At 38.6% G+C, this 23,905-nt stretch overlaps 1 protein-coding gene across 9 annotated transcripts in view; it reads right to left on the bottom strand.

The window, feature by feature from the left end:
• Positions 1 to 23,905, bottom strand: part of LOC105484426 (dynamin 3) — a 564,467-nt gene that overhangs the window by 341,657 nt on the left and 198,905 nt on the right. For all 9 annotated transcript variants that reach the window (XM_071069595.1, XM_071069603.1, XM_071069594.1 and 6 more), the window contains exons 8-11: positions 23,715 to 23,850; positions 21,391 to 21,458; positions 17,267 to 17,405; positions 783 to 869 (exon numbers count right to left, since the gene is read on the bottom strand). In XM_071069595.1, the coding sequence (XP_070925696.1) occupies positions 783 to 869; positions 17,267 to 17,405; positions 21,391 to 21,458; positions 23,715 to 23,850 (430 nt within the window). The remainder of the gene's footprint in view (positions 1 to 782; positions 870 to 17,266; positions 17,406 to 21,390; positions 21,459 to 23,714; positions 23,851 to 23,905) is intronic.

Genomic DNA, 23,905 nt, shown 5'->3' with positions numbered 1-23,905 from the left:
CAGTGTTCTCTCCACAACATCACACGTGCAGCTGTGTCATGGAATTCAAGGGTATGTAAAACCCTTTGTATTTCCTGTTACAATGTTTTATAAGTAACTAAGAAAAATCCATTTAAACCTAAGAAGATTTTTATTCTTTCCATGTAGTCCTTTATTTTTTAAATGGATTATTCTCACTTGAAAATAATCTTTCCAAATCACAGAGCTAGGATTAGAAAACAATTTCAGGGTCACTTCTTACAAACCACAAACATTCATAAAATAGAAATGTTTAAAAGAGTAGTTCTCAATTTTTCTTTTCAATCATAGGTTATATGGATAAGCTGATGAAAAGCTAGGTCCACTGTCTCCTTAGAAAACAATAAAAACACTGAGCATTTTGCATAATGTTTTAGGAGTTTGTGAATCTTCTGGAGCCCATCTGTGGGCCCATTAAAAGTTAAGAACTCCTGTCTTAAAGAGAAAATGTGGTATGTTTCTGGATTAGTGGTTTTCAAAGTAGGATGTATGCATGATCCATGGAGTGTTGAGAAAAAAAAATAACGAAACTCCTGTTACTGCTTTTGCATCTCATTTTTCTGAATGAAGTCTTTCTATTTGCTCATATTTTTAACATAAGTAAGATATGAATATAGTATGTGTATAATTCATAAATAAGTAAAAATAAATGTAGTTGTGTTCCACTATTTTTTTTTTCCTTTAAGCGACAGGCTGACTGTTGGGAACTACCAGACAACCTCGCAGAGACCTTCGACCTCCCACCAGGGAAGACCTCTCCTTACCTGGTCCTTTGTCTTCCCTTCTCGCTCACGAATGTGGTTAGCAACAATCCTTTCCGTCTCCTCGCAGAGCCTGGGGAAGTTTGCCAGCTGTCAAGAAAAGCAGATCTGAGTATTAATACTCAAAAAGTTACACTACCAAAAGAGAAGCAGAGATAAATTATGTATTTTACAGAAGATACTCATTGCCGTTCTGGAAGCAAAAATGAAATATCATCATCTTCTAAAGAAGAATGTCAAGGTGATGGGAGAGGCTTCACAAACTATCATCAGAAGTAACCTTGTTATGTTGAGGAAACACTTCAAAACCAGTGGAGCAATTCCCTAGGAAGAAAGCAGAACCGTGGATACCATCTAGCACTGGGCTCCTGCCGAGTTGGCACTTAATAAAATTCAAAGATGACGAAGTCAGAAAACAGGACAAAGAAAAGGATAAAGACTAACATTTTATATAGTGCCTACCATGTGCCAGGAGCTAAGGACTTCATGAATTACCTCCTTCAATATTCACAGCAATCAGAAAAGACAGATATAATTATTAACCTCATTTATTTATTTATTTATTTATTTTTCCGAGATAGAGTTTCGCTCTTGTCACCCAGGCTAGAGCGCAGCTCACTGCAACCTCCACCTCCTGTCTCAAGCGATTCTCCTGCCTCAGCCTCCTGAGTACCTGGGATTACAGGCACATGCCACCAAGCTCAGCTAATTTTTGTATTTGTAGTAAAGACGGGGTTTCACCATGTTGGCCAGGCTGGTCTCTAACTTCTGACCTCAGGTGATCCACCTGCCTTGGCCTCCTAAAGTGCTGGGATTATAGGCGTGAACCACCATGCCCAGCCAATCCCATTTAATAGAGGAGAAAAGTGAAGCACAGAGAGATTAAGTAACTCATGCCCATGACTAAACAGCTCAAAAATGGTGGATTCAGGATTCCAACCTAAGTCCTAGGACTCCAGAGCCCATGGTCTTGTCCATTACTCTTCAAGGATGATTCATCCCATGAAGCACAGAGAGACTCCTTTAACTTTTTAAATTCTCCCCATAGAAAATAGATGTGTATATGTACATTTTTCCCCAAAACTATGGAAATTGTGTATGTCAATCACTTAACCCCATCTAAGTTATGCAGGTAATTGTTCAAAAAATAGTTTGTAAAAGTGAATAGATTAATTACAGTTGTTTTCAATATAAGGAAGAAAGAGAATGGGATGCTATGAAAATGTTTAAGGAACCCTAATCCAGAAGGAAGACTTAGACAGGCAAAGGTATGTAAGAATGGCCATGGAGAAGATGAAGTTTGCCAGGAACAGAAACATGTGTGAAGGTGAGATGGAAGTGCAGGCAATTAGCAGTGATAAAAGTAAAAGAAAGTCAGTGCAGAAATTGAGGATTATGATCCTGAGACAAAGCTAGAAAAGTAGAGAGGGGCCACATCAAGCAGATCCTTGCAATTCTGTTAGGAATTTAGGCTACTGAAGCAATTCAGATGGAATGGAAATAATGGTGGCTTCTACTGGGATGACAGCCATGGAAATGGAGAAAAGTGGGCACATTCATGACACGCCAGGCAAAATATTAATTCCAATTTTTAAAGTACTTGCAAATTAAAGGAGATTACTAGATAGCTCAATATAAAATAGGCAAAGAATATGATTCAATTCACAAAAAAGTAAGAGTCAATAAACAGAAGGAAAAATGAACTGTAAAGTGATCTAATGCAAAGAAAAGCAATAACTATTATGTTGGCAAATTGCTATGATTTTTTAATAAGACTTACTACAGGTGAAGGTATACTGAGATTAGCACAATTTAAACTTGCTGAGGGGTATCAACAAGAGAAATCGTTCTGGAAAGCAATTTGGCATTACGTATCAAAAGTCTTGCGTGCGTGCACACACACACACAGACAGGGAGAAAGAGACAGAGATCTCAACCTAATAACCTCACAGAGGACTGAACTACAATGATAAGGACATTCATCACAGCATTAGTTGGAAAAGCAACAATAAGATAAACAAATAAAACTATAAACTACCTAGTATTCGATGACGTTAAATAAATGAAGGTAGATCCACTTACGTGATGTAATGTAACCATTTTGAATGACACTTTTTTTTTTATTATACTTTAAGTTCTAGGGTACTGTGCATAACGTGCAGGTTTGTTACATATGTATACTTGTGCCATGTTGGTGTGCTGCACCCATCAACTCGTCATTTACATCAGGTATAACTCCCAATGCAATCTCTGCCCTCTCCCCCCTCCCCATGATAGGCTCCAGTGTGTGATGCTCCCCTTACCGAGTCCAAGTGATCTCATTGTTCAGTTCCCACCTATGAGTGAGAACATGCGGTGTTTGATTTTCTGTTCTTGTGATAGTTTGCTAAGAATGATGGTTTCCAGCTGCATCCATGTCCCTACAAAGGACACAAACTCATCCTTTTCTATGGCTGCATAGTATTCCATGGTGTATATGTGCCACATTTTCTTAATCCAGTCTGTCACTGATGGATATTTGGGTTGATTCCAAGTCTTTGCTATTGTGAATAGTGCCGCAATAAACATATGTGTGCATGTGTCTTTATAGCAGCATGATTTATAATCCTTTGGGTATATACCCAGTAATGGGATGGCTGGGTCATATGGTACATCTAGTTCTAGATCCTTAAGGAATTGCCATACTGTTTTCCACAATGGTTGAACTAGTTTACAATCCCACCAACAGTGTAAAAGTGTTCCTATTTCTCCACATCCTCTCCAGAACCTATTGTTTCCTGACTTTTTAATGATCGCCATTCTAACTGGGGTGAGATGGTATCTCATTGTGGTTTTGATTTGCATTTCTCTGATGGCCAGTGATGATGAGCATTTTTTCATGTGTCTGTTGGCTGTATGAATGTCTTCTTTTGAGAAATGTCTGTTCATATCCTTTGCCCACTTTTTGATGGGGTTGTTTGTTTTTTTCTTGTAAATTTGTTTGAGCTCTTTGTAGGTTCTGGATATTAGCCCTTTGTCAGATGAGTAGATTGCAAAAATTTTCTCCCATTCTGTAGGTTACCTGTTCACTCTGATGGTAGTTTTTTTTTTTTTTTTTTTTTTTTTGAGACGGAGTCTTGCTCTGTCGCCCAAGCTGGAGTGCAGTGGCGCGATCCTGGCTCACTGCAAGCTCTGCCTCCTGGGTTCACGCCATTCTCCTGCCCCAGCCTCCCGAGTAGCTGGGACTACAGGCGCCCGCCACTGCGCCCGGCTCATTTTTTTTGTATTTTTAGTAGAGACGGGGTTTCACCGTGGTCTCAATCTCCTGACCTTGTGATCCGCCCGCCTCGGCCTCCCAAAGTGCTGGGATTACAGGCGTGAGCCACCGCGCCCGGCCGGTAGTTTCTTTTGCTGTGCAGAAGCTCTTTAGTTTAATGAGATCCCATTTGTCAATTTTGGCTTTTGCTGCCATTGCTTTTGGTGTTTTAGACATGAAGTCTTTGCCCATGCCTATGTCCTGAATGGTACTACCTAGGTTTTCTTCTAGGGTTTTTATGGTATTAGGTCTAACATTTAAGTCTCTAATCCATCTTGAATTAATTTTTATATAAGGAGTAAGGAAATGATCCAGTTTCAGCTTTCTACTTATGGCTAGCCAATTTTCCCAGCACCATTTATTAAATAGGGAATCCTTTCCCCATTTCTTGTTTCTCTCAGGTTTGTCAAAGATCAGATGGCTGTAGATGTGTGGTATTATTTCTGAGGACTCTGTTCTGTTCCATTGGTCTATATCTCTGTTTTGGTACCAGTACCATGCTGTTTTGGTTACTGTAGCCTTGTAGTATAGTTTGAAGTCAGGTAGCGTGATGCCTCCAGCTTTGTTCTTTTGACTTAGGATTGTCTTGGCGATGCGGGCTCTTTTTGGGTTCCATATGAACTTTAAAGCAGTTTTTTCCAATTCTGTGAAGAAACTCATTGGTAGCTTGATAGGGATGGCATTGAATCTATAAATAACCTTGGGCAGTATGGCCATTTTCACGATATTGATTCTTCCTATCCATGAGCATGGTATGTTCTTCCATTTGTTTGTATCCTCTTTTATTTCACTGAGCAGTGGTTTGTAGTTCTCCTTGAAGAGGTCCTCCACATCCCTTGTAAGTTGGATTCCTAGGTATTTTATTCTCTTTGAAGCAATTGTGAATAGAAGTTCATTCATGATTTGGCTCTCTGTTTGTCTGTTACTGGTGTATAAGAATGCTTGTGATTTTTGCACATTAATTTTGTATAGCTAATGACACGGTAAGGTATTTACAACACTAAGTGAAGAAAATTAGGCTACTAAATATATAATGTGATTATGCACAAGCATAGTGTTTTGGTTTGGATATTTCTTCCCTCCAAATTCATACTAAAATTCAATTCCCAATGTGGCTACACTGACCAGTCGGGCTTTTAAGAGGTGATTGGGTCATGAAGGCTCAGCCATCATGAGTGGATTAATCCATTCATGGATTAATAGATTAATAGGTTATCATGGGAGTGGGACTAGTAGCTTTATAAGAAGAGGACTAGCAACCTGAGCTAGCATGCTACCACACTCAGTGCCCTTACTATATGACTGATACCCTGTACCACCTTGGGACTCTGCACAGAGTCCCCACCAGCAAGAAGGCCCTTACCAGAGGCAGACCCTCAGTGCTGGACTCCTCAGCTTCCATAACTGTAAGAAATAAATTCCTTTTCTGTATACAGAAATAAATCCCTTTTCTGTATACCAGGTTTCAGGTATTCTGTTACAAACAACAGAAAATGAACTAAGACACATCCACACACACATGCACACACGCACAGAGTCACACACCACCATATACCCTCGATATTTTTCAAGGATATAGCCCAATCTTACAAATACCAACATTCTTGAGTAATATGGTAGCATATAATATTTCTCCAAACTTGTAAGGACTTGGATCAAGGCCTCCCTGAAATGTGGCTTCTGTATGGTCACCTGCGGTCACTGTACACATTACCTTTACAGCATGCACAACATATATTAGTGTGTTAGCAAGATAACAAACTACAGTACTTCATGGAACCATCATAATCACAAGATCTCATATATGTTAAATCTTCCGTTGCTGCAAGTCTACTCTCTCTGCATAGAAAAAGATTTGCACGATACTAAAAAGTGTTAATAGAGATAATTCTTTGAATAATGCATAATTTTATTTATCTACATTTTCCAAATATTTCTACAGTGGATATAGATTATGTTCATAACATCATAAAAGCATAGAAATCTGACTGCTTTAGTTACCTCAAAAATCATCACCAGTGTCTCTATGAGGTCCTCGATTTCTCATCCCCTTACTGGCTCTTACCTGAATCCTGAGATGTATGCTCACCTGGGGGCTCATTTCATGAATTATTGCAAGATACAAATGGAGCTCATACTTCTTATTTTGGCAACATTCTCCAGAAAAAGCTCTATTATACCAGAACCCCTCTTAACTCTCTGAAAGTCCTGCAAGTTATTTTTTGTGAGGCTTATAAAAGCCTTCAGAGTGGAAGAGATGGCTGATCAATTCCAGTCCTTCTTGACTAGTGCAAACCTGAGTGATGTATCTGACACCAACCATTAGCCTGCCCTAGGCCACCAAGACAATCAATTCCCCTGCACCCAGACAGCCTCCCAAGCTATTCAATGACAGCCAGACTATTATAGAATCACTTTGCCTCAGAGAAGTAACTACGCAAGCAATTGAGGTCTACCAAGGAAGACTGGGATGCCTTTAACAACATTTAGAAAACAGATTACAGCAGAAAGTTATTTTTAAAACCATCAAATAGTGGCAATATAAATATTTATTCAGAAACTAAACACTTGATAGCTGAAGGACCCCAGGCCAGTACATGGCCATCATTAAGTCAGGGAAAGGCCATAATGACAAGAATATCCCATGAAGTACAGACATCTAAGAATGCCTCCAATCTACTGGCCTTGGCAGGAGGATTGATCTGTGTGCATGCGTGTATCTCCTGATCTTTCCAAGATTACTGCCCGTGGGCTTAATTCTACCAGGAAAGGAATCTGTAAGAGCCACAGTTTTGTACCTACAATTGAGACAACTGGAAGTCAATAAGCCTAAATTCTAAGCAGAACAAAAGAAAAAGAGTATACACTAGAATAACTACCATTATGGAGACAAAGGAGGAAAAACCTTGAAGAGACACTAAGCAATGTAAGATTTAGGCATCACTGAATGGCATTAATGAAACAACTGGTTTGTTTACTAGCTGGTTGATATTGAACTGATTGTGGGAGTATAAGAGTCAAAATCTTGGTTTTAACTGCTGGCTTTCAAATATATATAAATAGTCCCAATTCTTTTTATATATAAATAGTCCCAAATATATAAATAGTCCCAATTCTTAAGATACATACATAGAGAGGCTTAAAAAAAAAAAAGTCCTACTGATGTTTAAAATTATTTCTGATTAGGCTTTCTACCACTCATTTCATTATTTCATTTAATCTCATAATGAGATTATTTCATGATCTCATTCAAACTGTGCCCTGCTCAGTTTGCGTCACCCTTTACTTAGCTTTAAAACATACTTAACTTTGATTGCTCAATTCAATCCCTCACCTCTCTTCTATGTCTCTTATTTAATGTGCAATCACCATTTCTTCAATCATTTATTCCCTTATAATTGTCAATCATTTTTGCACTTTTTAAATTTGAATGTCAAATTAAAAGCCTACAGTTGTAAGAATACGGGAGTTATTATTTGTCAAAGTAATCAGAATATTAATTATGTATGCCCAAATAATATTGATGTAGAAGATGTCATCTTTAGGCCTTTATTCCTCTAATGATTAATTAAATAACCTATAAATTGGTTTATAGAGAGTCAAGGGATTAAGGATTTGCTATTCGTTATAATAACTACATTCCTAAATTTATGTCACATCAGTCATTCATTGTGCAACTGCTACAGTCCAGCTCCATGCTCAGTTTATGTCATAACACCTGATATTAGAAACCACATAGTCTTGAGTGGCAGGTTGCCTATACAGATAAATAGTCATATAAGAGAAATATTTTCTAAAAACCAAGGGGAAATATGAAGAAATAAATGCATAAACCAGGTATGAGAGGTCCTCTGAAGATTTGATGCTTACATTATAATAGTGAAACTTGTAGTCAAAGCTATACATTTATTATACAGCAAATTAGTTCTAAATGGCTTATTGTTAAAATTGCATTGAACATCCTTTTTTTTTTTTTTTAAGACAGAGTCTCACTCTGTTGCCCAGGCTGGAGTGCAGTGACACATCTTGGCTCACTGCAACCTCCACCTCCTGGGTTCAAGCAATGCTCCTTTCTCAGCCTCCTGAATAGTTGGAACTATAGGCACCCACCACCACGTCTGGCCTGCGTTGAGTATTCTTAAATAATAAAGAAGATTCAATGGAGAAACAATACAATATACATGACTTTAGGAATCAAAACCTTCAACATTTAATTCAAGGAGAATATTTTAATTATACATGTTCTGAGAGAAAGCAGCAAAACATGTTTTAATAAGGTCCAATGTTATAAGTGTTATTTAGGGTAGTGATTAATTATTTTGGTGGAACCTCAATATAAAAATTTAATTTCAATAAGTCACATTTTCCTAGAGAAAAAAAAAACTTGGAAGACATTTCTATCCAACAAAACAAAAATTATACACTTCCAAAATGTATTAACAGTTTATCAAATCATAAGATCTATGCTATGCTAGTACATTTTTCTTAAAATGGTCAAGAGACCAGGCAAGATTTCTGTATCTTCAAGAGGAACAAGTTCGATGCCTCTAGCAAAAACTGGAGTTATTAGGTAACCATCTGTTCATAGTTCCATACCAAACCTCACTAAGAAAATAAAGTCAGAACAAAATTTTTTCTATACTTAAATTGACTTGATTGGTTTGGCTGACCTAAAGATAAGGGTTTTTATGAAAAAGCTATAAACCTTTAAATGCTAGCTGCTTGCTACAAACCAAGTAGAAATAATTCAAGTGATGAGTGAATTTTAGCACTCATAAGAGCATTCAATTTTTTTATTTCATTTTCTGTGAATTAACCACCCACCCAACCCGACAAAATCCCTTGCCATCCTTTGTTTCGGTATAGCATAGTGTTGGATTTATTCAGGATATGAGAAGACACTCATCTGCGCACAACACATTTGCTATGAAAAAAAATTTTTTTAACAGATGTATTTGTAGAAAAATTTACAAAGGTGATTGAAGATGAGAAGCAATTGTAATATAAAGAGATCAAGAAATAGTGACTGTTTTCTAAGTTGCACAGGGGTTAATGGGAAAGTTCCTTATGGGGTGTTCTACATTGGCATATGAGTGGCATGTGAGAAGTCAAGGAAGGTCAAAGTGAAGTTGGCAGGAAGCGGAAAGGAGTACCAGATCCCAACTAGGCGAACTGGGACCAAGTGGGCTAATGTTAGGCTTCCTTCTCCAGGTGGGCAAATACTTAATCTAGAAACCTCAAATATTTTCCACAAAGAGCAGGAGAAGTGGTGAGGTATAAGATGGAAAAACTTTTAAACAGAGAAATGAAGAGAACTCTAGTGTTATTTATGAAATGCTAAGGAATAAGAAACAAGGAGAGTAGAAAAACAAAAACAAAATTAAAAGTCCAACCTTGAGTGAATAAAACTGGGTGCCGCAGAGTAGTCAAAAGGCCTGTTACTTAAGTAATTCAGAAAACATCCAAAAAGGAAGTCAGGGTGGGTTGACATGGTGGCAAAACAACACCTGAAGATCATAATCAGATTTTCATCTCTCTCTTCCCAAGTTTATCTCTGGTAGACACATTAATGAGCAGTTAAAATGGAAAAAAAAAAAAAACCTTCAAAACAGAAAGTGGGAGAAAAATCAGGGACCATGGTAAATTATAAATTAAGAACCAATTATAAAGATTACAAATCCTTTAATGAGTTTTAAGATTAAAAGGTGAGATTCTATCACATTAAAACTGAGTCCCAGGCCTGAATTTCCTAAAATACCCAACAAAAGTTTCAGACTTTAATAACCTGTCTGATTTGAAGCCTGGGCACCAGGCTATTACATGGCACCAACGTGGGCACCATGTCTATTACATTAGACATGTATTGTATGCAAAGCACAGCACAGAGTTTGACTGGGTGGCAACCATTAGGAGGTGAAATGCAAGTATTTTCATGCAGCGTAAAAATCACAGCACATCTATATAACCCTAAAAGAAAGTCCTAAATAGTATGATGCTTTGAAGCCATTTTCCTTCATCCTACTTCAGACAAATTGACCGTCACCTACTGAATCAATGAGATATAATTCATTTTTTTAATCATTCATTCAATAATTACTGTTGAAAACCAGGCTGTTTTAGGGTTGACAAACAGAGCAATGAGCTTAATAAGCCAAGTTCTTATTCTCATGCAACTTGTATTCTCAAGGCCCCTTGATTATCTTATGACAACAACAACAGACATAAATAATATAATTAATATATTAAGAGTAATATATACGGCAAAGAAGAATAAAGTTTGGTAAGTAGATGAACGATGGCGTGTGTGTGTGTGTGTGTGTGTGTGTGTGTGTGTGTGTTTGGGGGAGGGCTATGCAACTGTAAACAGAAAAGTCAGCGAAAGACTCTGCTTTATGGGGCATTTGAATAGCAGAGACCTGAAACAAGCAATGGTTTGATCCATGCAGCTATCTTGGGGCAGATCATTTCCTATATGAAGAATGAGAAGTGCAAAGACTCTACAGTCATGTTTCACTGGCCTGCTAAATAAATAAGGAATCCAGTGCAGCTGGAGAGGACCGAGAGGAGGAGAGAAAGGGGAGGAGATGAGTTTAGAGATGAAAAGCTGGGGGCAAGACTGTGCAGGGCCTTGGAAGCCATGGTAAGGACTTGGATTCACTTGTTTAGTTATGTGTATTCAGAGCTAGATATTTACTTACCTAATAAGCCACAAGATTCAGCATTTCTTCTAACAGCACTTCTTAATGGAAAATCTTTCCCTTTATTTATTTTTTTAATTTTTTTTTTGGAAATGGAGTCTCACTGTTGTCACCTGGGCTGGAGTGCAAAGGTGCGATCTCGACTCACTGCAACCTCCACCTCCCGGGTTCCAGCAATCCTCCTGCCTTAGCCTCCTGAGTAGTTGAGACTATAGGCACCCCCTACCACGTTCAGCTAATTTTTGTATTTTTATTAGAGATGGGGTTTTACCACGTTGGCCAGGCTGGTCTCAAACTCCTGACCTCAGGTGATCCACCTGTCTTGGCCTCCCAAAGTGCTGAGATTACAGGCGTGAGCCACCACGCCTGGCCCTTTCCCTGTATTTCTAATAGCTGACTAAGGTATCTTTTTTTTCCCCCCTTGCAAAACTTTTTTTTTCTAAACAGGAAAAAAATCAATTAATTAGTATGATAATGATCCAAGAATGCGGTTTCCCAAAAGGCCAGTAAATGTCACAGTTGCTAAACTGTGGTTAAAAAAACCAAGATGTTCCTCTCAGTGCTTCCTGAAAAGACCTTCAGCACCCTGTGATGATGATGCACTGGAGAAGAGGAGGTAAGGAAAAGCAGCTGAAAAGAGATGCCCGCCAAAATAATTTTAAAGTTGAGATGTCCCTGGCATGAAGCCAAATAGCTCATAAAGCTCTAATGTTCCTGTCTTATCCTCCAGTGCCCCAGAGACAACAGTGAGAAAATATCTGGGAAGAAATGCATTCCCCCAGGTTAGGAGTCTAGCTTTGTGTTTTGTTGTTTGAACACACATAAATCCCATATGTTCTTCACTGATGTTTATTTAATGCAGCTGAAGAAAAAAGCATTTAAGGTTTTTACACATAAGGCATCACATGAGGAGTTGTAAATGAAAACTGTATTTTATGTTTATATATGTATATACGCTATAACAGAAATATATATATAATTACAATATAGCTGGAATTACTTATTTTCACATTGCCTGGGGCAGTCTTTGATTACTCCTATTACTCCAGTGAAAGTATTCATAGCACCCCCTTTAAGTCTCAGAAATGTCTTGTACTGAACAATAAATTACATAGTCACCTTATCTATGGCTCATGTTCAAAAGAAGGCAAGTAATAAAGTCCCAGCAGACTCAACTCTAATTAGGATTATTTTGCTTTGCAAAATATTTTAATTAGACCAGTTTTTAAATAAAAGATATTGAAAGTATACCTAATAAGGCCAAAAATGAAAAACATCAAAATGCAGCATAAGGAAAAGGATAGATGTTTGAAAGAAAATCTGCCTAAATTTTATCATCTTAAAAGGAATGGCTAAAATACTCTTTTAAAACCAAGTATATATATTTGTGACCACTGGATAACTTTAGAACATCTAAATTGTCATTAAATGTTTATAAAATGCCCATATGTGGAGTTGGTCACTGTGTTACAGTCTAGTTAGATAAGATAAAAAACACAGTGCCTTTTTTTCAAAGGAGCTTATAATCAACAAGAGGAGATATGTAAACAAATAAATACAAACAAATCTCAGGGCAGTATCATAAATGCTATGATACAAATACACATAGGGTATCAACAGAAGCACTAAAAGGGGAGTTGGGAGAGAGACCAGGAAGGGACTCACAGAGGCCCTTTGGGAAGATTTTAAGGAAAATAGAATGATTGAGCTGGCTCCCTAAAAATGAGAGGGGATGGCAGGTAAACACAGGAGGGAAAGTGAGACATTCTAGACAAAAGGAATCACTTATGCAAACGGCAAAGGCATGAAAAATCTTTGAAGATAGTGCAAATCATCTAGAATGGCTGAAGCAAGCGGTGGGACCAAAGATATAGCTGGAGAAGTATTCAGAGATCAGATGGGGAAGCTAAATACAATCCTAAATTAGCTGAACTTTATTCTCAAGGCTCTGAGAAGTCGTTGAATAATTTTGAGGATATAGGCAAAAGGTATATCTGTTTTTTAGAAAAATCACTTTGCAAGCAGTGGCAAAGATGAATTTGAGGGTGACCAGGCTAGAAGTAGATCTGTTAGGGGGCCACTGGAGTAATTCAGGCTTAAAAGTAATGCTCAGCACTTTAAGTAAGAAAAGAGAATAGTTGCAGTCAAGCCTCCCTTAAAGAGGCTTGAGCTAGAAGTACAGATTTGGGAATCAGCAATATTTTAAGTGGTAGTTGAACTATCACAGACATGATCTGTCAAGGAGAAAATATAGTAAGAACAGAATAAAACCAGGAGTAACCTCTGTGGGATCCCAGTGTTTAGAGGCAAGCAAAAATGGACGAATGCTCAAAGGAGGTGGAGAATGAATAAAGAGAAAGAGGGAAGAGAGCCCGTGAGAGAGGAGTGCCAGCTTTATAAAGAGAGTGGAATATAGTCTCAGGAATAAGAGTGTCCATTGGGCTTGGCAATCAGGACTCTCACTGATCTTTGCAATAATTAACTCTATAGAATAGTGGGTTAGAAGCCAAATTTCAGTTGAGGAATTAACTGGAGATGAGACAGCAAAGATGCAAAGCATAAATTACTTTTTTCCCAAGAAGGCTGACCATGAAAGGAGAAAAGTAGGGCAGCAGATGAGTCTTTGTCACTGTTTTTTTTTTAAATTTGGACAGACATAGATATGTTTATAAGCTGATTTTTTAAAATGTGATGGTGAAGATGATGATTCAGGAAATAAAAGGCTAAAAAGAGTACATCCTCAAAGGAGGTGAGAGTACAGATAGGAAACCATCCCCTACCCACTTGGTCAGGAATAGTATCTCAACAGAGAGGATAAGAAGGGGGTGTGGCTGTGAATACAGGTAAGTTTGAGGGATAGAAGACAAGAATCAATGTTTCATAGTGCCCATTTATGGCCCCTATTTTCTCCGCGAAATCTTCATTGAAAGTGAGGATGAAAGTGATGAGTCAGGTGGCTTGAAGAGAGTGTTAAAGTGTAACATCATTATCATGGAGAACACAGGAAGTTGCTAATTACTAAGATACTGAAGCACTACTGGGCGGCAGTTGAAATTGGACTAAGAGGAAGACCATGAATATATTGTGGCACCAGTTCACACAAATAGACAAATATCTCCAAGCTCTTCAGAAGCCTGTGGGGAAAGGAAAATAAAGACAAGCAGTAAATTTTAGCAGTCCTGGAGTTTCAAAAGGTGGCCAAGTTAATCCAAGTGGAACTGAAGTAATAGATAAGAAAACTAATGATGGATGTACATCTGCTCACCCGTACACCTTATGGGCTCTAAGGTTTAATGCTGGAAGGGGAAATAACAGGAGGCTCCCACTTTAGCAGCAAGGCCCAGACACATTTTCCAACCTAGACATGTCAGCAGTGAAGTGGACACTAAATTTCAAACCTTCAAAATAGAGCTTTTCCGTTAATTTCCCAATTGGCTTAAAATCTAAAGAGGATGAAGGGGGTGATCAGCATTCTGCAGGCCCTTTAAAAGGGTTTACGATTTCCTAGTAAAACATTTTTTGATGACAACAAGAGCCAGACGTCATGAAACTATGTGCTAGCTCAGACTGAATGGAGAGCAAAGATCTCAAGGAAAAGTTGCTTTCAGGCATTGGACATGATATCCGCATGGACATTGAACACTTCCAAGTTGAAGGTGAATTGGGGATGGAGAGGAAAAATGTAAGCCAGGTTCTAAAGATCCTGAAGAATGCAAGGGAGTGACCTGGAACTTGGTGGTGACAGTGAATATAAGGAACAGGTACAGCTGGCACCACCTAGGCCTTAATGGAAGACTGTGAGAAAGTGAAGGAATAATCTTTGGAAGCCACAAAAGGAGAAGTGGGCAAATGTCATACCCAATAAAGGCCCTCAGATTTTTCCAGTTTGGGCTAGAATAAATATCCTTCACTGAAGAAAGCTAAAGGGTAAACAGTAACCTCAGGGGAAAAGCTAGATTTTATGTTTATCTAAGGCAAACTATAAAATGTTTTGAGAAGATAGTAAAAATATATAGAAGACCAATTCAAGGAGCATAATGGAAAGGGTGGAGAGCAAGAATAGAAGCCAAAAAGTGTCTGGGAACAAGCTGTCTCATCCCATGCCATCAGAACTGACTGTTGGCTTTCCAGTAGGTTGGATAAAATGGGAAATGATAAAAAAAAAAAGAAAGATTCATGCATACCATAAACACTTTATATAACTTAAAACATAAATGTCCACACATGTGCCAAGCTTTTGATGTAAGGCCAAGGTCTGTTCTCTGCATATGGATCTGCTGATCGGAGTTATGCATCATCTGTCTTACATAAACCACATCCTTCATCTATGATTTCCAGTTTTGCTTTCTTTACAGTGGAGGGAGAACCTGAAGATACTTGTGAAATAATTTGAATGCCAAACTTATTCAGATTTTTATAATCCCCTCCTCACACACACACACATTCTTTTGCCATTATCCTGCCTACACCTAGTCAATAGCAAAGCTTTTGCAGCTAACATTTATCAAGTCTTCTCACAGCATTCAGGTTAGTTTTCATAGAAACAAAACTCAAAGTCTTTTTTGCATTGGATCAGTTTAATTACTCTGTTTATTCAAAGTATATTATTCAAATAAGTACGACTGGCTAAATGGGTTTGGGAACAAACGCAGCACAACTGTCCCTCGTAAAGAAGACAGGTTAATTGGTAGGAGTAAGAGACATGGACAACCTAAAGAGAAGCCTCTGGCTAAACACATCTGTGTGCTGAGAGTGGCAATCCTTAGGAAACTCAGTATCAGTTAATCTTGAAAGTCAGCAAAGAGATCAATTAAGAGAGCTTTAAATGTACAAGGGACATGATAGGTTGCATTTTGAAGAGTAGGTGAGGGTAGCAGGGATGAGAACTGTTAGCAACTGACTTCAGCTTTCCAAGAGGTGAGCCGGTAGAAAGATTGATTTTTTTCAACTCCATGTGCATTCTTCTTTCTGTCCCTCAGTCCCTTTACTCCTGTGGCTCTTCTTGTTTTGGAGAAGAAAAACCAGGAGTTTAGGAAATGAGGTGGAAGAGCAGTAGGAGCTCTAGAAAAGGGGTCTGAAACTCCCAGTCACCTCTGGGTCCCAAGCTAGTTCCATTTACTGCTTTTCTTTCAGCCTTCACATCTAGGAATTCGGCCCACTTGCCTCTTCTCCTGTGTACATCTGTTCTTTACCTGAGCCCTTCTGTCAGGTAAATGGGAACTAATATTCATATTCATTCTAATTCTCTGTCCCTCTCATTCTCTCTCTTTCTTCCCACTAGTTTTTCAGAAAGGTAACTCCTCATAACCATCTATAAAGGGAAAGATAACAAAACTAACAAAAACAGAATTATCATAGGTTGGAGAAATATTAAAAGCATGAGCGTTAACTGTCAGGGGGCTAGACCTACCCTACTGTAAACACCATCACTAATTCTCTTTTTGTGTTTTTCAATACAAGATATTCCTTCCATGAACCGAGAAATTCAGCACATGTTCTCCATATTCCTCAGTGAGGAGTCCTCCTACTTGGGAAGTCTTACCCCAGCACTCTACAGCATAGATTTAATAGATACTCAGGGTAGAGAATATCTATTAATATTTATGTTATTTATTAATATCTATTTATAAATATCTATTAATATTTATGCAGGCTGCAGGCTTTGGCACTGGATCCTCCCCACTCCTAAGCCCTCTTCCCTCCCCTCCTCACCACTTCTTAATTCGTTAACTTCTCTTCCTGCAACTGAATTCTATAGTACCTCTTTTGGAAAATCTTTTCAACACTTCCCTGCTGCTAAAATGGCAATTTATGGATCACCCACCATTTACTGAGCACTTAAACTATGGTTAATCAGTGTGTTAGGTGGCCCATAGGTTTCAGGCATCATCTTGTTTAATCCTCACTAAAGTGGTATTACTATTATCATCACCATCCTCGTTTGACAGATAAATTAACAAGACTAGAGAGGTTAAACCCAAGGTCACATAGAAAGTATCAGAGCCAGGATTTCAATCTAGGTCACTGAAACTCCAAGGCTGGATTCTTATCCACTACACTACACTGCCCCTTCCCAGAACACCCAGGCTCAAGTGGAATACATATTCGCAATTTGGAAGAATTTTCTTATGATATACGTACTATCGATGATTTCCTTCTCTAACAATTACCCTCACCCATGCACCACAGGAAAAATAAGCTTAGGGCATTTGCCTAATAGTTTGGAAATAATATTTATTTGTTTAAGACAACAAGGGGAAAATCAGCCAAAGAAATACACTCTTTCTAAACCACCGTATTAGGAATGATAGAAAACAGTATGTCTGCCCTCCATGAAAGCAATTCCCACTCAGTATTTTCCACAACCCTTCCCTGTAGGCAAACACACAACATCTGTAACAAAGTGAGGGTCAGGGAAAGAGAATCATGCAATGAGATAGGGAATGTTGGTAAACCAAAGCCATGTCCTGGAAAGTTAAATAATTCCAACTTACTTTTTTGGTACACTTCTTCACAGTGTTGATTAATTCTTGTATTACCAGATCCACACTCTTCAAAGAAGGCCCTTTCAACTTTACAATCTGTTTCTTGACTATCGCTTCAAATGCCATGTCTGGAGTAAACAATCCTGTCCTGAAGGTAAGAAAGCAAGCAGCCCATGAGATTTTTTAAATTGAGCAATATTCAAAAATCTTTTGAAAAATGTTTAAATTAACATCCTTTTTAAATTAAGCATGTAATAGACCAAGTTTAAAAGTTACATAGCGATTTGTTCCATCCACAGCACTGCTATAATAATATCTTTTTTTTTTTTTTTTTTTTTTTTTTTTTTTTGAGACAGAGTTTCACTCTGTTGCCCAGGCTGGAGTACAGTGGCCCGATCTCAGCTCACCGCAAGCTTCGCCTCCCGGGTTTACGCCATTCTCCTGCCTCAGCTTCCCAAGCAGCTGGGACTACAGGCGCCCGCCACCTCGCCCAGCTAGTTTTTTGTATTTTTTAGTAGAGACGGGGTTTCACTGTGTTAGCCAGGATGGTCTTGATCTCCTGACCTCGTGATCCGCCCGTCTCGGCCTCCCAAAGTGCTGGGATTACAGGCTTGAGCCACCGCGCCCGGCAATAATATCTTTAATATTGCTAAACCATAATAAGTTCTAATCTATGGAAGATTAGTATTAGCTGAAAACAGTGCCCAAAATGTTTATATGGCACATCTTGTGACCCTTAACTAATATTTAACTGTAATTTGTCTTATCTCACTGTTTCACAGCAATAAAAAGAAATGCTACAATAGAAATGGTGTTCTCAATTTAGATTCCTATTTCTAAAAGATTCCAAAATCAATTCCTTTTCCTTTGTGGAACAGCCAGTGAGCTTCACTTTTTATACACTAAAATAGTAGATTATACAATTTATCCATTCCAGGACAGCTATATTACTGTCAGCCTGACAGTTCCCACTCTGAGGTCCTGGGGTACTGGGAGAATAAGACAGTAAGGGGAGTTATGAATTAATTTTAATATTTCAAGATGCCTAAATTAAATAATGACTTTACAAAAATAACAAATGATAACCAAAGTAACAAGTATCTTCCTTTGGGCTCTAATTAATTCAAATTGGTGTTATAAAAATGCTTCTCTCATGCTGAACAGGAACTCAGGAAAGCAGATATATACATGTGCATATGTGTATGTGTTTCATAAAAAGTGAAAAATGATTACTCAAATTTAAACAAAAGGTCAATAGAGAGAAGCTACAATAACAGAGGCCTTTGAACTCTGAGACTTGGCCATAACTGAAGGCTGGCAGGCTGCAGGCTTTGGCACTGGATCCTCTCCACTCCTAGGCCCTCTTCCCTCCCCTCCTCACCTCTTCTTAATTAGTTAACTTCTCTTCCTGCAACTGAATTCTACAGTACCTCTTTTGGAAAATCTTTTCACACTTCCCTTATACTATCTTGACTTAACGCTCCTTCTTATCATTTGCTTAGCACCCTATGCTCACCTCTATTTCTAACTGTAGTAATCATACTATATTATAATGGTAATTTCTCCAAACTAGGTATGAATCGAATTCAAACTGTTCAGTACAATATTAAAATTTTTTCACTCTTTGACTATAATCTTTCTTCATAGTTACTTTTCTCCTCGCCTTTCGCGTACCCTATGTTTTAGTCAATTTGCCTTTGCTTATATTGTATGTCTTTGCCTTTGTCTATGATGTTCATTTCACGCTCTTCACAATTTTGGTCTATTCAAATCCCACCTGTGCTATAAAGCCCAGATGCAAAGCAAGCACTTACAGTTCCAGTCCTTCCCCAGTCCTGCTGCTGAGACCTTCCTTCTTGGAAGCCCAGCATTCTATTTCACGTTGCAGGAAGCTTGGCACATGTTTTAGTCCCATCACTACACAGGAGGGAGAGTTGTTACCCTATTTATCTTGATTTGCCCCATAAGGACCGTCTCCCTCCCTTGCTCATAGTCAGCATTCAGTGTTAACAAAACAATGGAGAAAAACAAAGCATCTCTTCCATCAAGTCCTTCATGGGCAAAGAGGGCTTCTACTACTCAAATAGCCAATGGAATCAAATGTGAAAAAAATTGTCAAACCAAGCATATTTAAAGGCCTAAATAAGCATACCGTGAGTATGTCTTAAGCTCAGGACATTGTGCATTTCTTATCATCTTACAGGCAAATTTATAATAACAACCAACAATCTCCTGTTGTTAGGCGTATAAGTCAGAAATCAATAACTCTGAATTACTGAGATTTTGCAGTTATATTTGACAAAAGCTACATATGGTAATGAGTTTTACAAGTGAAGTAAAAATACTGTATTTGGCTGAGTTCAAATACTGCATGACCCAAAAAATGTAATTTGGTTCCACTGCATCTATCAGATAAACATGTCCAAATACCAGATCTGCCCAGCTAAAAAGTAAAACAGTTTCTACACCATATGTATTCTGGATTTGGTGTAGAAGAAATAGAATAGGGAGCTTAGAAATCCTATCGATGATAAAAGAAAAAACATTAGGTTTGGTTATAGAGGTTTTCTCCTCTTCACTTTGTAAACTCATATCTGCCCATACTATTTGAGATTTGTGGAGCAGATTGTCTAAATTTTAAAACAATAAACAACTCAAGCATCATAACTCCTTTGTAAAATCACTCATCACATGCACGCTCAGTGTCAAGCTTTGCCTTCTCAGGGTCTGTTCCCAGCATAGTCTCAACTCAGCCCTTTGGCAGAGGCTGAGCCACAAACGACAACAGGCAGAGGCCACCTCCTACATATGAGGCAATCTGTGTACTAGGCAACTTAAGTTTTATTTCCTTGAATTAAGGACACTACAATTCAACATATGCTCATTAAGTTATGTTTAGCCTTCTGTACATGAAATGAAGAAATAAGTATTTTAAAATCATTTGTTTTCATCATAGTTCTTTAAAGAAATTGTTACGAACTGAATGTTTGTGTTCCCCTAAAACTTCATATGGTGAAACCGTACCCCTCAATGTGATGGTAGTAGGAGGTGGGGCCTTTGGGGGATAATTACATCATGAGGGCAGAACCCTCATGAATGGGATTAGTGCCCTTATAAGAAGAGGCCAGAGAGCTGACTAGCTTTCTCTCTGCCACATGAGGACAGAATGAGAAGACAGCAATGTGCAGGCTGGAAAAGGGCTCTCACCAGAACCCAACCATGCTCACACCCTGACCTAGGATTTTCAAACTCCAGAACCATGAGAAATAAATTTCTGTTGTTTATAAGCCACCCAGTCTGTGGTCATTTGTTACAGCAGTCCAAACAGACTAAGATAGAAGGTAATTTAGAATAAACTCACTTTAAACAAGTGGAAATTCAGACACAAGTTCCACCCCACCCCCAGCTCCACCCAGCTCAGGTCCCTCTGCTCTCCTGACCACATTCCTCAAGACAGTCCCAATGCACATGCATGATTCCTGGTTCCATGGGTACATGCTGTGCCCTCTCATCTCTGTACCTTTGGTCATCCCACACCTTCCACCAGAAAGCCCTTTCTTTTATCCTCCAGCCTCAACAACCTCCATTCCATCCTTCCATCCTCTCCTGTCTCATCACACTGCCACCCACTTCATATACATGCCCCCACACGCACAAGCACACATGCACACACAACACCCCCTAGCCTGTTGAAATCATTCTCTCCACATGCAAGGATAAACTTGAAAGTAACTACCTCCATTCATCTTTCCCAATCTTGCTCCACAACATTAATCAGAATTAATCTGTCCCTTCTCCGGTATAAGTAATGATTAATTATGAGCATGTCTGGCCTCCCTCATGAAAAACGAAGGCTCTGGAGAATGGGGTCTTGCTAATCTGTGAATCCCCTATTGTGCAGAGTACAGGCTGGAAGTGCAGAAGATGTTTTTGCTTTTTCACTTGGAAAAAACTGACTACAGCAATACAGGAAGTTACCATTAAACTTCAAAGCAGGATTTCCTGTTTCTGACTCCCACCTCTGTATTCTACCCTGTTCAATGATGAAAAGACGAGTTTCCTAGCTATTTATAAACATTAATTTTCTTTTGGTACCTTGAACAGATGACAAAAAAAAAATGTGAATCACTTGCCTGATACCATGTATGTTTTTGATTGCATAGCTTATTTCTCTTCGCAGTTCTTTCTCATTGAACTCCATCTGCAGATGCAAAATGAGCCATGGTTATGACACTTAATTCCTTTGAATAATATTGTTGAACAATACAGAATGAGAATAACTTGACTTCGTTATTAATAAGTGGATACTCATGTCTTTCCTAACCTAAACCCAGATGGCCAAAACATCTGTTTATATAAAGTCCAAGGCAACACAGAACACTAGGGATTTTGGGGAGTTTAGGGGCAGTGGATTTTAACTCTATTATAGATATGGAGTGCTATGCATAAGGATGCCTTCTGGACATAAATCTAGCCATTCATTTGAAATGTATAATTCTTCATTCTTTTGCTAAATACGGTAAATCTGAAGGCACAGGAGAATGCATAAATGAGGGTATCACCTGATGTGCAGTAGCAGTACAGATGTCCTGAAATTAACAATGACTGTCTTTTGTCCCTGGCCACTTAAACCATTTGAGTTAAAGACCTCTTTGTAAAAGAAAATTAGTGCTATTTTAAAAAGACAACACAGGATAGATTACTGTACAAACATTTCTCAGAAGCCCAAGGTACCATAAATCTACTTGGAAGTAGGATCAAAGTATCACAGAGCTTAGACCTCGAAGGGGTGGCCAGAGAACACTGAGTTCAGCCCTGAATTCTGAGATTTGGCCTCTCCAGCTTCATTGTCTGTCTACTTCCCCCTCATACTTTATGTCCTGGAATGACGAATTGCTCTAGGTCTCTACCCACAACCAATGGCTTCATAGCTCAGGGCCTTTATCGTTCCTCTCCTGTCTAGATCACCCCCTCCTGTAACCTACCTCTTCCTGCTTAACTAGCTGCTCATCCTTCCAAACTCAGCTCAGAAGCCTGGCTCCTTCACACACTTGAGCTGGGATTCATGTCTGTGGGCTGTGTTTCCATAGCACTTTGTGCTGAAGTTTATCACTTTACTTAGCACATTTGAATGAAACTATCTATTTACCCATTTGCTTCCCACATGAAGACATAAGCACTCGCCTCTCTGTTTGAGACAAGTAGCATGGTCCCTAAAACCACTCAACTGCCTATTGGGCATTTTACACTTTGCACATCCAAAGCAGAACTCCTAATTCACTTCTCCATACAAACAGAGCTTTTCCTTCATTTCCCTCATCTGATGGGCACCACCACTCACTCAGCTGTGAAAGCCAAAACCTTGGAAGTCATCTAAAAACTTATCTTTCTTCCATTCCCCCATTTCAGTCGAAGCCCTAGCAACTTTATCTCCAAAACCCCAAAGCCACCCACCTCTCTCTATCCTTTCTTGCTGGAGCACTTTTACTGGAAAGCTAAAGAAGTTTAATTCTCAGCATTTCTCCCTTGCACCAGCCTCTTCCAAGACCCTGTGCCTGACTATGTGTTTATAATTTTGTATTCTTCTTCAAGGGGACCTGCAAAATTGTAGAAGTTTCAGACCCCACAGAAAATGAATCCACCCCTTGTCTGACCCACTGTTCTCCTCACGTCTCTTGGCTCTTTACAATTCAGCAGGTATACTATTCTTCTAAAATCATCAACGAATCAAGTCACATTACTGCTTAAAACCCTCCTGTAACTTCCCATTGTTCAGCATAGACTTTACCTCAACCTAGAAAGCCTTGTGTGAACTGGACACTTCCTCCCTCTCTGAATTCATTTCATGCCCCTCTCCTTCATCAGCCACATCTCTTCATACTTTAGTGTCTTATCCGAGGTTGCTACTTCTGCCTTGAACAACCCCTTTCCCCCAGAGCTTTACCCAGCTGACCTCTTCATGCCATTCTGGGCACCGTTTAAATGTCCCCTGCTCAGACAGAACTTGCCTGATTATTCCATTAACAGTGGCTCATCTGGCCCCTTTCTTTTATATCATGTTACATAAAAACATTTGCAACTTTCTTATTTTGTCTGTTTGTTAATTTTCTGTCTTTCCCCACTAGACAAGCAAGGGCCTTGCCTGTCTTAATCACTAGCACCTAGAAATTTGGTGCATAGTATATGCTTAAGAAATATTTTTAAATTAATTAGACAACAAACATCATAGGAAACTCAATTAGTATTTGTGTTTGAAATGTAGTTAAAACTCATTAAATAAAATCAGAATCATCAGTAAGAACACATTTCTCTCCTGAATTTCATTACCTGAATATGGAGGTTTTGTTCAAAGAACTATGTTAGTTCTATACCACTCACACAATATTTTATTGAGTTGTATAAAACAGAATACGGAAATGAAGTGAAACTAAGGGAAAAAATAACGTTTGACACAAACCTTTACTATCTCAAAAGGAAAGCGTTCATGAAAAATACGATTGATTTTAGCACCACCTGAGAGTTCCAGGGTATCTACTTGATCCCCTGACCCTTCAATTCTCTTCTCAAAGTCCACAGCAAATTGCTGAACCATCCTGTAATTTTAAAGAGAAATAGATTCAAGTCAAAGTTACAAGCCTTTGCACTCTT

This window comes from Macaca nemestrina, chromosome 1 (genome assembly GCF_043159975.1).
Source record: "Macaca nemestrina isolate mMacNem1 chromosome 1, mMacNem.hap1, whole genome shotgun sequence".
Classification (NCBI taxonomy): domain Eukaryota; kingdom Metazoa; phylum Chordata; class Mammalia; order Primates; family Cercopithecidae; genus Macaca; species Macaca nemestrina.
Note: the sequence above shows the minus strand (reverse complement) of the source record. Positions and strands in the feature narration are given on the sequence as shown.